Here is a 16,246-nt window from a genome sequence, read left to right as displayed (position 1 = left end):
AATTCCACACTTTTGTAGATAGAAGCTTGAAACTTGTACAATAGGGTTCTCTGATACACTGAATCTGATGGTGTGATTTTCGTTAAGATTCTGGGACTTTTAGGGGTTGTTTCTCCCTATATTCGAAAATAAGGCAAATTTTCCCAGGCTCGTAACTTTTGATGAGTAAGACTAAACTTGATGAAACTTATATATTTAAAATAAGCATTAAAATTCGATTCTTTTGATGTATCTATTAGTATCAAAATTGCATTTTTTAGAGTTTTGGTTACTATTGAGCCGGGTCGCTCCTTACTACAGTTACCACGAACTGTTTGATAATACAACCATTTTATAATATTTTTCTTTTGGTTATTTCCAATTTAAAGAATTTTACAGGAGTACCACATTTTCGCCAGGATTGTCATGATGACCCCTGAAAATAAATAAGCAAAACTAAGGACTTAGGTCTTACAACACTTTTCATCCATAAGAATTCAAAAATTATGGATCTGTTGATTTACAAAGATAACTAGGCCCGCACCCAAAAAGGAAGGCTATAGTTTCTTCAGCCGTTTGGGTCTTAGTTTTTTTGCTCCAGCATCTACCAGCAACTGAGTTTTTTCAGCGAAAATTCAACTCCTGTTTTTTCTTAGATTTTTAAGACCCAAAGGACCCTGAAAGTTTCAATTAAAAACCGTTCCTGAGATTTAGCAGATATGCCCTTTTAATAACAAGGATGTAGTTAGTTGTATTTTGATTAAGTTCAACATCCCTCTCAACATTCAGTGAAAGTTTCGGTTTAATACACTTAACTAACTGTGTTTCCACTTATCCAATTCCAACTATCATATTTCATTTTCACTCTCCTTGACACTTTGAAATACTTTTTCCAAAAAAATATCGTTCAGAGTGAATGTCAGTTCCCCAAGAAAAATTGGATAAGAACTTGACAATTGACTTGAGAAAATAAAAAAAGCAGTTTAAATTGGAGAAACTCCAAGGAAACAAGATTTAACTTTTCGAGGTAATTTAAGAATCAGACAATCATTCGAATGAGCTAAGATCCAAAATACTACAGCACGTAGCTTTCTTTAGTGAAAACTAGATATGGCATGTTAAAAAAAAAAATCATTTCATGAAAATACAGACCAGAATGACAACAGAAAGAATTACTGCTTATAGGCAGCTGTACTCCATATACGCCGTCGTAGATACTATAGTATAATTAGGGCTTTACACTTTACTATAGATTAAGGACGAACGCAAGTTGGGCCCTCAGAGCCCCCCCTCCAATCCTAGGTTTTTTATAGATTTCCGGATACTCATTATTCACTTTATAAACTATTTTTTATTGTTATAATTATCAGACCCCCAAAAAAAAATTCCAAAATGTGTGCCTAATTTTGACATAGCCTGTTTCAGCCTTCTCTTTTGAATTGGTGGAAATTATTTATCCGAATTGACATTTAACTGAAGTCTAATATAGCCGTCTAAGAAGCTTTAATTTCAATTCTTAAACCTTGTCAAAATTATTATTCTAATCTAATTTTCATTTCAGTTATATAAAACCACATTTTTGGCTGAAACGTGTAGCCCTCCAGTGGGAGACAAAGGGAAGTTATTTCAAGGCGAGGAGTCTCTCTCTCCCTCTCTCTCAGAAATCATGCACACCATGTGGCACTTGCCAAGCATGGTGGAACCGTGTCAAGTGTCTTGGGGACTGTGGGAGGCGTGGAGGGGCTCTACCAGACGTGGCAGAATAGTGCTGCTCACATGGCGGGAAGTCAGCGCTCTCTCGTCTCAAGTTACATACATAAGACAGTATTGGTAGGTCTGGCCTCTCTAGCGCAAAAGCCAGATCTTGATTGCCCCCCCCTGTATCCTAGAAATTTTCAGGCCCAATGCTAACAAATTTTTGATTTATTAACAAAATTATTCATTCATTTAAATCTGGCTTTTCTTAGTTTATATAAGAAAACTTATGAGAAAATGAAAATTTCGAATCCTATTTGTTTATAATTTACTATTATTATATTTGCTATACTACCAACTATGCCTTATACTTTATTTTAATTTTAAAAAAATACTACTGATTATAAATTTTAGATTCTTTAATTGAAATTTTAGGGCCCTAAAATTTTGGCACCCGGGGCAAGTGCCACCTCTCCCCCCTAAAACCGCCTCTATAAGACAGACAAGAACAAGGCTAGGTGTGGGGGAGGTCTTAGTCATGGATACCATTTGTGAAGGCTCATTGACATTATATGAATATTCAGAATAAAATGAAGATAAGGGAGGGCCTATAACCATATGCCAGGTCATAATAATAATAATATTGTAAAATTGCTGGTCTGATGAAAAATTTAACCTTGCTTTAGACTCAATAAAATGTTCAATGATTCCTATTAGTCAAATTTTTTTTTTTTAAGCATTATGCACGCGGTTTCCGGAAGTTCATTAAAATCAAGTGCGAGTCACATTCCTGGAATCTATACACAAAATAGGTTACATTTTGACTCTCACTATCAAACTTACAAGGTCATCCGCAAAATGAATATTAATACAAATTAATAAATTAAAAAGAAGTCTAGATAGTTTTGACTTGGACAATCATTTAGTCCCGTTGCATTTCTTGACATTGGAGGACTGAAATAGTAATGAGAGTAAGTTGAATAAAATTTATCGCTTGGTGTTTTGCATTGGCCCCAAATCTGGGGGGGGGGGTATTTAGATTTTGAAATTCCGTATTTTCACTAAACCACTGCCCACCTCCAAGATTGAGAGAAATACTTTTTCTCTCTCTATATATCTTCATTAAAACATATCTCCCCTCCCCCCATTTGGGGTAAGGTTTAATTTAATGGACTATTCAGGTAGCCAAGAAATAAACGTACCTCTATAGTCTGAATTGCATTCTGAATCCAAATTTGACATGCATTTGCGTCGTAAACGAGCTACACCAATTCAGGGTATTTATTTGCACATTAGGGGGTGGGTAAAGTTCAAACTTACCTTTATAGTCAGAATTGCATCCTGAATGCAAACTTAACATCCATTTGTGTCAGATATGAACTTTGACCCCCCCCCCCTTATGTGCATATATATGCCCTGAACTGGAATATGGCCTACCCTGAATTGGTATATATTGGGGTGGGGGTAAAGTTAATTTCGAACGCAAATGCATGTCAAATTTGGATTCTGGATGCAACTCTGACTAAAGAGTTAAGTTTTTTTTTAACTACCTGAATAGTCCGTTAATACAAACCTTACCCCTTTACTCTTGAAGTTCTTTTTTTCTGTTAAGTGGGTTTTTTGTAGGTAATATTATCCCCTTTCAATGACTTAGTGGATATGCAAGCATAGATAAAGATAGCTAACTATCAGAAGCGCTAAATCATGAAACAAATAGGGGGTAAGGTTTATATTAACGGAATGGGTTTACCCCAAATGAGTAAGGTTTGGGGTAAGGCAATTCTGTTAATGTAAACCTTACTCCCCCCCCCATTTTGTCATGATTTAGCGCTACTGATAGTTAGCTTCCTTTATCTCTACTTGCCTATCCACTAAGCCATTGAAAGGGGGGAATATTACCGACAAAAAAAAACATTTAATAAAAAAAAGAACTTCAAGAATAAAATTCAAATTTATATTGTAACAAAGAAATCAAATATAAAAAAGTGTAACATTTGATTCCCATTTCGATGTTTTCTCCCAACAATCGCTGCCGTCACAACACCGTTTCAGTCCTCCCCCCTCTAATGCTGGGACACACCCACAGGTTTTACACTTAAGTTTGCTGATTTTCTTTTCTTTCAATTATCAATTTATTCCGCATTACATGAGAAAAAAGGGTAAAATTCTAGTCTAGGGGATTGTTGCTTTCTCGGAAAGTAGTTGAGCTAGGGGATTAAATCCTTTCAGGGGTGACTTTAGGGCCAAAATATACAATGGATAGTTATTGTCAGGTTACTATGTCTACCCATTTTTTACAGGGCTTAGAAGCATACATACTACTACTATTACTGCTACTAAACAACTCAATGTATCAACAAGCAGTCTGAGGCCAACACAGTTACACACGCTCCTCTTCCATCGTAATCTATTCAAAGCCTCTCTCTTAACTCTCTCAAAAGGTTCCGATCCCCCTTAAATATTTTTTACGACCTCCTCTCACCTCATTCGGGAATTACCTGGTTTTCGTTTGACCCTAGCTAGTTGACCGACAACAACGCTCTGTGGCAATCTGTCATCATTCACTCAAATAAGGTGTCCTAGCCATCTCAACCTTTCTCTCTTCATAGCTCTAGAAAGTGGAATTGAACCACGCTTTTCGCAAAGCTTACTCTTAAAAATACGGTCAGTCAGATGGATACCCAAAACAATTCTTAGACAACTTCTCTGGAAAACGTCTAAGAAATCCGCCTCCGTCTTAGGAAACGCCAACTGTTCAAAACCATAATTTACTCCTGTCATCATCACTTTAGTCCTATCTCACTATTCTTCCTAGCCTTTTTCAATTGTGGAAAAAACACTTCGGGCCTCGGCTATTCTACTTTAAGACTGTTACTGCACCAACCCTCTTTACTAATGCTACTACCTAGGAGTAGTATTAGTAAAGACGGTCGCATGAAATTTTGATTTTTTTTTCGGGGGGGGGGGGTGTGAAAATAATCACCCTTTTCTTAGTTATCTCTTCGATTTCTCAACAGTTTCTTAGAGGTGTAAGGTTTCAGACAAAATGAAAGCATACTCTTTCATAGATATACCAGCTTTGACAGGTTTCCCCCCTCTCCTCAATGGAAACAAAAAAAAAATCCTAGGATCGAGGACATATTCAATTGCTCCCACAATACAAAGATAAAAAAAAATATGCTAAACCATTTCCATTCTATCTGAAACCTTGACACTCACTGAAAACTATACAATAATTGAAGAGAAAAGTATACTCATTTAAAAACGTGTAAAAAATTATACCTGTTTATTCTTGTCCTTTAATAACAAAAAAAAACGGCTAAACTTATATCCAAGAAGTTTTAGATAAGTTTGTTGTAATCGGGCTACGTACTCACTTTTGACTCCTAAATCAATATTCTTGTTTTTTATGCTGGCCTTTCAGTGTTTTCTGTAAAGCGCTAGTATTTCTATAGTCATACAAACATAGGGAAATACTATCGGTTGGTTTAGTTGCACTAGTTTTATCAGTATATGCGGCCTAGTGCCCTTTTTAATTGTCAAAAGTGATTCGAGGGCATCAAGCCCCCCCCCCACGCCTAACAATTCCCTAAACACATCTGATCAAAATTTTGAGATAGCTATTTTGTTCAGCATAGTTGAAAGGTCTGAAAATTATTTCCTTGAGGATGACAACCCCCTCAATAGCCCTCATCGCAAGTGTGGTAAGTTAAACCCCGAGGGCTTATAAGGTTTTTTTGTGGAAACGTGGGTCGTATAAACTCTGGAGAGTGCTCATTGGTTTGGAAATCAGATATTTAAATATCTTTCTTAGAAGTCAAAGTGATTGGGGGCAGCCACCTCTCCCATGTCGTGTTTTCCACAAATGCCTCCAATAAGAACTTTGAGATAGCCATTTGTTCGAAAATAGTACAAATATCATATAAATAAAGGCTTTGGGGTTGACAGAATATCCCAGAGTCTGGGGATAGGGGTCGTAAGTTGTGCCTCAGCGGTATATAAGGTTTTTATGGAAGGGATGGTTTTATGGAAGGAATGATTAGAAAATGAATAGTTCTAGTTCCCTTTTAAGAGCCAAACATGATGGAGAGCAATTAGCCCCCCCCACCTTCCTTCAGTGACATACTTTTTCCCCAAAACGCATTCAACTGAAATTTTGAGGTACCTATTTTATTACCAATAGTCCAAAAGTACTATAACAATGTCCTTAGGGTGGATAAAATGACAAGAGCCCATGGGCAAGAGTTGTAAGTTATGCCCCAGGGCATAAGAGGTTTCTATGGAATAGGTGGTCATATACTGGTGGCATTGATGCTTACCGCTACTCGTAATAATAAATAAATAAACTTCGGATCGGATGGAGCTCATTTGATTGGAGGTCATAAGTTTTAGTGCCCTTTTTAAGAGTCAAAAGCGAATGGAGGGCAATCAGCCTCCCGAAGCCTATCATTCCGCACAACATATCGAATCAAAATTGTAAGAGAGCTATTTTGTTCAGAATTACTGAAAGGTCCAGTAATTTTGTCTTCGGGGATGTCAACCTCCCCACAATCCTCAGGACCAAGAAACGTATACCTGTTTGAATTTTACTTTCCAAGAAGACAAAATGCATTCGAGTGAGCCTTTCAGGAAACGTTGAGGGTAGTGTTTAACTAAATCAAAACACGATATTTGTATACGGATTGTCAAAAGGGTGTAAAACAGGAATAACTGAGAATAATAAATTTGGAAAATTCAGAAAATGATAAGGGAGATGATCAAAAAGGATATATTTTCATGCAACCAACACGACTACAGCTACCACCTACTACTACTACTACCAGATTACCCTATTTATAGTATTGATGGAAAATCTGAACTAAATCAAAAGACACAATGTGCATGAACGTTGTCAAAATAGCGTATCTCAAGAATTGATTTGGGCATTAAGTTGGAACTTTCAGAGAAAGCTTAGAAGGGAAGACCATCTCACCAAAAGGCAATATGTGAATACTACTGCTAATACTAATGTTACTGCTATATTTACTACTACTACTGCTACTTCTATTGCAACTACTTGTAAGACTAAGAAAATTGAAATAAGAAGTATATAAACATAGAAGTTACTAAAAGGACCTATCAGCAATGTCATAGCAATGGCTAATTGTATTAAGTTGAAACTTCTAGGACTTGACGAGAGGGATGTTCTACTGACCAAAAAAACAATATGTTAATACTACTGCTGCTAGTAGTACTACCGCTATTCAGTACAATTACTAGTAATATCAATACTACTACTGTGACTGCTATTACAACTATGCCCAAAGGTATGAAGTTGAAATTTTTAAAGAACTTTGAGGGGGAAATGTGAACTGAATCACAATACGCCATCCGTATGCACGTTGTGAAAAAGGATTAACAGCAATATCTTAGGAACATTTTGGCGTGTGAAGTTGATTTGCATCCAAATGCCACTGCTTCTACTCATAATACTACTGCTGTTACTATTATTACAACCTCTATTACTACTACTGCCACTAAAGCTTAAACTACAAGAATTAATTCTACTGCTACTACAATTACTACTGCTTTTAAAACTAAGGATATTAAAGCGAAAAATTTAGGATTTATAGAAACTATTTGGAACTAATTCTAAACACACTATGCCCACACAACCAGTGCAAAAGAAAATATTTGTAAAATAATTTGTTTTCATTAAAGCACCATCACGCAGCAGCCTTTTGACTTTTACAATTAGGGAAGGGCACAGTAGCCAAACTCTTGTCTCAACTGATTTTGTTCGTTTTAAGCTTGATTAGCATATTTAATTTAGGTTTTACTCATTTTAAGACGTGTTTATTTATTTGTATTAGTACCTGTTGTATATTTGTTTGCTATTATTGTTTATTTATTTTTTATTCGTTTTGGGATTTCCGGTCGTTTTCAGTATGAATTATTATAGGAATTTATTTCTGATGATCAAACAGTTCGTGGTAACGAACTGTGGCAAGGAGCGACCCGGCTCAATAGTAACCAAAACTAAAAAAATCGAGTTTTGATACCAATAGCTACATCAAAAGAATCGAATTTTAATGCTTATTTTAAATATATAAGTTTCATCAAGTTTAGTCTTACCCATCAAAAATTACGAGCCTGAGAAAATTTACCTCATTTTAGAAAATAGGGAGAAAAAAACCCTGAAAGTCATAGAATCTTATCAAAAATCACACCATCAAATTCAGCATATCAGAGAGCCCTATTGTAGAATTTTCAAGCTCCTATCTACAAAAATGTGGAATTTTTCATTTTTTGCAAAAAGGCAGATCACGGTTGCGTATTTATTTTTTTGGTTGTTTTTTTCCGGGGGGTGATCGTATCGACCCAGTAGTCCTAGAATCTCGCAAGAGGGCTCATTCTAGCGGAAATGAAAAGTTCTAGTGTTTTTTTAAGCGACCAAAAATGGGAGGGCACCTAGGCCCCCTCCCACGCTAATTATTTTCCCAAAGTCACCAAATCAAAATTATGAGATGGTCATTTTATTCAGCGTAGTCGAAAAACCTTAGAACTGTGTCTTTGGGGACGACTTACTCCCCCATAGTCCCCGTGGGAGGGGCTACAAGTTACAAACTAAGACCAGTGCTTACATATAGTAATGGTTATTTGGAAGTGTACAGACGTTTTCAGGGGGATTTGTTGGCTGGGAGGGGGGTTGAGAAGAGGAGGATACGTTGGGGGAACTTTCATTTGGGGAATTAATCATGGGGAAAGAAAATTTCCGTGAAGGGAATACAGGATTTTCTAGCATTATTTAAAAAAAAAAAAACAATGAAAAAATAAATATGAAAAAGTTTTTCAACTGAAAGTAAGGAGCATAATTAAAACTTAAAACGAACAGAAATTATTACGCATATGATGGGCTCCTAATACCTCGTTCTTTATGCTAAATTTTTTTCAGTAATTTCAACTATTTATTCTATGGCTTTTGTGATTCAGGGGTCATCCGTAATAAATTGGGACAAACATTAAGCTTTAATGTAAAGAGCGAGGTACTGACGAGGGGGTGAACCCCCTCATATACGTAATAAAAATATGAGAATACAGAAGTTCTTTACGTAAGCTAATTTATAAATTACGTATATTTTTTACTAATAAGAACATTCGTAAAAAAATTAAAAGCTCTTGTTGCCTTTCTAAGTAACCAAAAAACCGAAGAGCAACTAGGCCTCCTCCCCCACTCCCTTTTTTCTCAAAATCATTCGATCAAAGCTATGAGAACGCCATTTAGCCAAAAAAAATGCAAATTCCGTTTTAATTATTCATCTGCGGAGAGCCAAAATCAAAACACGTATTGATTCAAAAACGTTCAGAAATTAAATAAAAAAACAAGTTTTTTAACGGAAAGTAAGGAGCGACATTTAAACTTAAAACGAACAAAAATTACTTCGTATGTGAAAGGGGTCGTTTCCTCATCAACGTCCCGCTCTTTACGCTAAAGTTTTTTACTGTTTTAAAAAGTAGAGTCAAACTTTACTTTTCTTTGCAAAACTTCTTTTTCGGATATTTTTTTTTAATTAATACTAACAAAAGTCCAAATAAATCAGCTTCACATCCTGAATCCTTTATCAACGAAATATCAAGAAAAGGAACACGACAAAACACATACTAGAAGATAAAGTAAAAAAGTAGCAAGAAATTCAAAACATTAAGAATTTTGGAAAGCGGATAGTCTTTTCTATTTTTGTGAGTCCCCAGGTCCCCCAGAATATGTCCCTGTCTTAGCCGACATCTCCAGACATTTTATCAATTTAAAAATTCTCTTCTAGTTACAAGTATCGTTACTTCTGCTAGCTGCATTAGCAGCAACGGCATGGGCCCGAAGTGGAAGAAGTAGTTATCAATATCAGCCCCAGCCGTACCGACCTCCTAGCCGGTACCCGATGGCATACAGACCAAGTCAATATCAGCCATTACGGAGACCTTCTATTCCAAGACGGAAACAAAATCGAGTAAAGGCTCGTATTCCATACAAGAGAACTACATTGGCTACAACAACAGAGGCAGAGACAACTACTGAAGCTGAAACCACTCCAGAAACTACCACAACCCAAGAAACGACAACCGAGACTATGACCACAGAAGCTACAACAACCGAAGAGACAACCACAGAGGAGGATACTACGACTGAAGAGACTACAACGGAAGAGACCACTACAACGGAAGAGACCACTACAGCCGAGGAGACAACTACAACAGAGGCAACGACAACGACTGAAGACACAACTACATACAGACCCAAGTCTTACGAATCCGAGAGTTACGAAGAGTCTGACAAAAAATACAACAGAGGCAGGCACCATAAAGAATATAGAAAAAAATATGAAGACGAATCAGAAGAGGAATACGACCGTGAACGAGAACACCACAGAGAAAGGTATGATAAAGAATATAGAAGAAAAGAGGGAGAAAATTACAGAGGAAAATATGTAAGCTCAGAAGAAAGAAGTAGCTATGAGAACGAAAACTATGATAAAAAATACCAAAAGTATGAAGCAAAGTATGACAGTAACGAAGAAGATGAGTATCAAAAAACCAAATATAATAAAAGCGAAAAATACAGACCAAAGCACGGAAGCTCTGAAGAAACATATAACAGTAAATCTCATAAAAAGTACAAAAATAAAACAGTAAAAGATTATGAAACCGATAAGCCAGGCATATATAATGCGGACAGATATGACGATGACAATTACGAAAGCAAAAAAGAATACGAAATGAAGAAAGAATATAAGGATGAAAAACATTACGAAAGCGAAGATGAAAGCTATGAAAACACAAACTATTCAAAAGGAAAAGAATATGAAGACAAGCATAAGACTAGATCTGGCTACAAAGAAGACAGAGACTCATACGAAAAGGAACACAGAAATTCTGACTACAACCACACGCAGAACTATAATAACTATGATTCAAAGTACAGTAGCGAAGAATACAGAGGTTCCAGCTATGAGAAAAATCCGAGATACGATCAAAGATACGGTAATAAACAATACAAGAAAGAGTATGACGAAAACTACAGGATGAGAAACAATGAAAAGGGGTATAAAGGCAAAGACTATTCCGAGGGAGAGCGTGACGGTAACACTAAATATGACGACAGCTATGAGGAAGGAAGGCGTGAAAAAAACTATGACGAGAATTATAAAATGAAGGAACATGAAGATTACCCTAATAGGGATAATAGATATAAGAAAGGTGAATATGAGGAAACTGAACATGAAAGGAGTCAAGAACAGGAGTATAAAAGAAAAGAATACCCTGATAGAAAGTACGAAGAAAGCAAATACAAAAGGACAGAATATGAGAGTGCTGAAGACAGCGAGAGTTATGAAAAAGATTACAAAATGAAAGAGCCAGAATATCTAAAAAAAGGCTATGACGATGATAAATACAAGAAAGCTGAATACGAAAGCTCCGGATACGGAGAGAAGTATAACAAGGAGGAAAAAATGAAAAATTACAGGCAAGAATATGAAGATTATGAACAAAGCAAGCACAAGAACACTGAATATGAAACATCACGTCGTGGAGAAATGGACCACAGAATGAAAGAGTATGCACCGAAATATCCCAGCCAAAATTACAGGATGGTGAAAGGAGGCTATAAAAAAGAAAAGAATTATGAAGGTTCTGGAGATAAAATGGAGAATAAGAAAGAGGAGTACCAAGAGAAGAAAGAATTTGACGAAAGCCCTAAATACGAAAAAGAATACCGAATTTATGGTGAAAGCACTAACTCAAAATCATCTAGGTACGATTACACAACAATGAAATACGAAGCAGGATATTCTAGTACCAAAGGATATAAAGAACCTCCATACCCAGAACAAGAGGATGATTATGGTAAGACTTACCAAATGAAAGAGTATAAAGAAGCGCAGACTTACAGTCAACCGTACACTACACCTTCTTATGGACACGAATATAGTAAAAATGATCACAAAGGTGAATACAATAAAAAACACTACGAATCACCAAAAGGAGGTAAAGAGTATTCTTCATCTACGTATGGTGACACCAAATATGGGGAAAATACGTATGGATACGATGGGTATAATTCTAAGGTAGATGCGGCACCTGGTGAGAAGAAGTATAATTATTCGTATGAAGTGAAGTATGCCGATGGTACTATTCAGAGGAAAGAAGAAACAAGAGATTCGACTGGAAGAGTTAAAGGATCTTTTGAGGTAATTTTTTAAATTCAGTATTCTACTTATATGGCTCATCTTTCTGACTTTCAAAAGAAAGCCAAAACTTTCGGCCCGAAAGATTGATTTTTAAATATGAAATATATCTTTATTGCTATTTTGGAAAATGATGGGACTTGTAGGAAGAAAAACATATGAACCTCCATATAAAGTATTCCTAAATGGTTAGAAAGCAATGGCTTGAAGGGTAGCATAATTGTGGGTAAAAGCATAAATATAGGACGTCAGGTCTACCTGGATTTGAAAAGTAACTTCTTTTAGCATTTTTGTTCTAAAAATTTGATAAAAGAGCAAAATCCCCCCCCCCCTTATAAGGGGGTTCAAAATTACATTTGCCCCTCTTACCCCTACATTTTAGTTAATTGATGCCACTGAAGCCCTCGCAAGGGACTACCTAGTGATTTAGGGCTATCATTTCACTTGAATAGTGGACTTTTCAGATGACAGCCCGTTTAGAACTCAAGGGTTCAAGAAAAGACAAATGAGAGGAGTAAACTGTAGGACTGATACCCATTTATCATTTTGAGGACGAATCTATATGCGCTGTTAGACTCAGATCTAACCCTTAAGAGTGGTCCCTTTTTAGCACAGGAAGCAATGGTGTCTTCTTTTTCGGCTTATTTTCTCATACTTTTCTGTCACCGCTAGTGGGGCATTGAAAAATAATAGAGAAAGGGCTCAATGGAAAGGATATTGCTATATCTAGTCCGTTTTGGTAGTTTGTTTTATCCTTTCAGCTTAATAGTTTATTTTATACTATGTTTAGGCTGTTGAAACGGCTTAAATCTTAATTATAATTTAATAAAAGACAAAATGTTCAACGGTCTTGACCTTTGAGTCAAACCTGTCCCGCGAGAACCACTAAACAAAATTCCCAAATTGACAGGTTTTCATGATAATTGAAGGTAACAAATGTTTCTAACAACAAAATAAAGGATTTTCAATTTTTTTTTACGAAACGCCAACGAAGATTAAATCGATGTTTGTCAAACCGACAGATGGGTCGTTAATCTATGAAGTTAATATAATGGACAAATGTACCAAATATCCTTTTTTTTTAAAGTTTAGATATCTAAATGAAAATTTTCTTTCGCATGGAGCCTCAACTGTATTCATAAGCATAAGAGGAACTTAGATGACTGCCAGGGATTTGCCCAATTTTTCCTTGGCGATTGACATACTTTTAAGATTTATTTTTAAAAAAGCTTTTAAGATTGATTATAATCAAGTAGGTACACCTAAACTTCTTCGAGTCGAGGGGATGCATGCACACAATATTCAACTTGTGCAAATTTTTGCTAAAAAGATGCATATAAACAGCCCAATCTTAATCGGGGTAATAAAATCCATAAGTATTCTTAACCTACAACAGGTTAAGCAGCTTATATACAAACAGGTGGCGACATTCTATGAAAATGTAGGGAGAGGGACAAAAAGTATTTTTCAAAATCTAACAATTTTATTTTTATCGACTTTCTGAAAATACCGAAAAAGTATTTATCAGTGAAAATACAAAAAAAGTGTTTTCCAAAATCAAAGGGTGAGGGTAATTTCTCCCTGACAACCGAATTGTTGCGCCTGTAAAAAAAATTGTGGAGAGTACATTTCGTCCTTTCTTAAATTTTGTATCAGACGATTAGAAGAGACCTTATTTTTTCTCTCTTTCATATCAGTTTCCTTATTGGTAAAAACAACATTAGAATTGGTAAACAACATTGGTAAAAACAATGTTGGTTGGTAACAACATTGGTAACAACAATTGGTAAAAACAACATTAGAATTGGTAAAAACAACAATGCATTAGAAAAAGGAAAGCCTTCCTATCCTTCTGAGCCAATAGACATTAAGAATTTATAACGGGTATTACCTGAAAACTTGAATAAGAAAACAGAACGGTGTTCAGTTTAGCTTTATCAGTCCCACTCCCCTTATTTATGGTAGTGTCAAGAAATGGAGGATTCTTGTTCGGTTATCTCGCAATTAAAGCATACCGCTAAGTCAATTAAGACAGGCCTTAGTCCAGCCTTTAAGTTCGCGGGCCCATTCATCTGATTATATCTATTCTCTATAATTTTCGGTTTCCTAGATTTTAGTAGTTTTTGGTTGGTAGACTAGGAAATGCATATGTCCTTTCTTGCTTCGAGAAACAGTTAAAGATCGAACAACGGCACTTTTCTCTGGAGCTATCAACTGCGTTACATAAAAGGGGATTAGATGTTTCATTTTCATTCAAATGAGCCTTCTCCCGATATTCTATAGCAACTTGGCTAATATGACAACCCCTGGGGAAACACAACAAAAACGGGGACATCAGAGCTACCCATAGGAAAATCTGACTTTCCTTGATGTTCAAAGGGGAGGAGGGTGGTTTAAACCTCAAGTCAACAGAAAATTTTTAAATTGAAGTTGGCAGAATTTCTGAGGAGTTACAGGCTTTTTTAATTCACGAACATTTCTTCTTGTAATTCCAAATTAATGTTCAGTTGGATTTTCATAGAATTCACTGTTTCCCAGTCGAGTCAAACGGGGGGAAGGGGGATGTGACTTCTCGATTTCTTTTTAGATTCCCCCCTCCTAGAGTATTTTTAATTGGATTTTGCTGCATTTTGAAGAGTTTCATGCTTTTTATATAACTCACAAGCATTTCTTCTTGTAATTAAATAAAAAAAAACAAGTTTTTTAAATGAAAGTAAGGAGCGACATTAAAACTTAAACCGAACAGAAATTACTCCGTATATGAAAGGGGCTTTTCCTTCTCAACGTCCCGCTCTTTACGCTAAAGTTTGACTCTTTCTCTTAACTCTACATTTTAAAACAGTAAAAAACTTTAGCGTAAAGAGCTGCGCAACTTTAGCGTTAGCGCAGATTGCGGAAGATTGTCCTTTTCGGCCAACCGTCAAGGAATAAACGGGAAGCAGCCCGTCCTCGGTTACTGTGGGAGGATGTCATAAAGAGATATCTAAAGAAAAAAGGGAACTTTCTGAAAGAGTGCAACGGGGGAGGCTTTGAATAGATTGGGATGGAGGAGGAGAGTGCGTAGTTTTGTTGGCCTCAGGCGGCTTGGTGCTGCGGTGAGTTGTTAGTAGTAGCAGAAGTAGTTAATTTGAAGGTATTTACCACTAAAAAGTTTCCTTAAAAGACGTTTTTTTTCGATTTTGGCTACTATAAACTATGGTTTGCTCTTTACTAGACATGTATTACAACTATACAAGACAACTAGAGATATATTAATAAAGGTTGTTCAAAAAGAGGTAAAAAGAGTTCACATACATTTTTCTCCTCATTTCAACCAGAGCCGTCTAAGGAGCCGAGTTATTGCTTCTCCAGTTATATTACGGGAAAATGCAATCACTTTCTACCTATTTGCTTTCCATAAATATTCGTGGGCCTTAAAAGATATTCTACAACCTAATAGAAAACTCCTTTTCCAGGTCATAAATGGCAATGATAAAGGATATCAACAGACGAGTTATGATCTGCCAAGTTCAAGCTCTGAAAAACCAATGTCTCAAGCCAAAAAATCAGAAGGTTACGAAAACTCATCTGATTATATTGATAAGAAATATAAAAGAGATGATAAAGTGCAAAATGAAGATTATAACGAAGGCAGAAATGTTTATCAAAATGCTACGAACGATAGATTAAAAAACTCAAATGAAGAGGTGAGGGAGAAAAGAGAAGATGATGGAAGTGATGAAAAACTAGAAATAGGAAACAACGAACAACCTGATTTAAAATTGGATGAACAAAGGACTGTTAGAAACAGCGAAAAAGAAGAAAGGCATGAACAGAAGGCGGAGATGATAAGTAAAAGTAACCGAGAAAACGAAACACTATTAGAAGAAAAAGAAAAGGGAATGGATTCCCTCAAATAGAAAACAATAAATTATGCTTATTACTATATTACTAATAGTAAATAGATTATAGATAACAATAGATGATACTATTTAATATTCTTATTGCCATGTTGTAATACTAGAATTATTATATTTGATTTATTTTGCATTATATTTTTAAACAAAACGTTAATTAAAGCTTAACACAGCTACAAGGCATGAAACAAATTAGGGGAAGCTCTACAATTGGAATAATTAAAATAAAACGAAAATATGTAATAACGAGTAAAACTTTAAATTTAGGCACTAAAAAAGATTAGCAAAACATAAAATCATTATGAATGTCATAACCAGAGAGTGAAGGAAGGGGCAATGTTATAGTATGAAAGTCAGAAACGTATTAATACAAAAGATAACACTGATAAGGTTTTTATATCAAGTAATGATATAAATAAAACATACATGGAAAGGTAGTGTAATCAAGAATTTTTT

At 35.7% G+C, this 16,246-nt stretch overlaps 2 protein-coding genes across 2 annotated transcripts in view; one reads left to right on the top strand and one right to left on the bottom strand.

Moving 5' to 3' along the window:
- LOC136041084 (cell cycle checkpoint protein RAD17-like) overlaps positions 1-16,246 on the bottom strand; it is a 181,891-nt gene that overhangs the window by 88,813 nt on the left and 76,832 nt on the right. The gene's annotated exons all lie outside the window — the stretch shown is intronic.
- LOC136040608 (uncharacterized protein DDB_G0283697-like) lies at positions 2,519-15,923 on the top strand. Its single transcript, XM_065724883.1, has 3 exons — positions 2,519-2,645; positions 9,477-11,897; positions 15,350-15,923. The coding sequence occupies exons 1-3, from the start codon at positions 2,640-2,642 to the stop codon at positions 15,791-15,793; spliced, it is 2,871 nt and encodes a 956-aa protein (XP_065580955.1). The 5' UTR covers positions 2,519-2,639; the 3' UTR covers positions 15,794-15,923.

The sequence above is a fragment of the Artemia franciscana genome, chromosome 21, assembly GCF_032884065.1.
Source record: "Artemia franciscana chromosome 21, ASM3288406v1, whole genome shotgun sequence".
Taxonomy (NCBI): Eukaryota; Metazoa; Arthropoda; class Branchiopoda; order Anostraca; family Artemiidae; genus Artemia; species Artemia franciscana.
The sequence above is the reverse complement of the archived record's forward strand: the minus strand, read 5'-3'. Positions and strand labels throughout refer to the sequence as shown.

Coding starts and splice junctions, on each gene's coding strand:
- LOC136040608 (XM_065724883.1), top strand. Junction 11,898..15,349: donor GAGTTAAAGGATCTTTTGAG/GTAATTTTTTAA, acceptor CTCCTTTTCCAG/GTCATAAATGGCAATGATAA.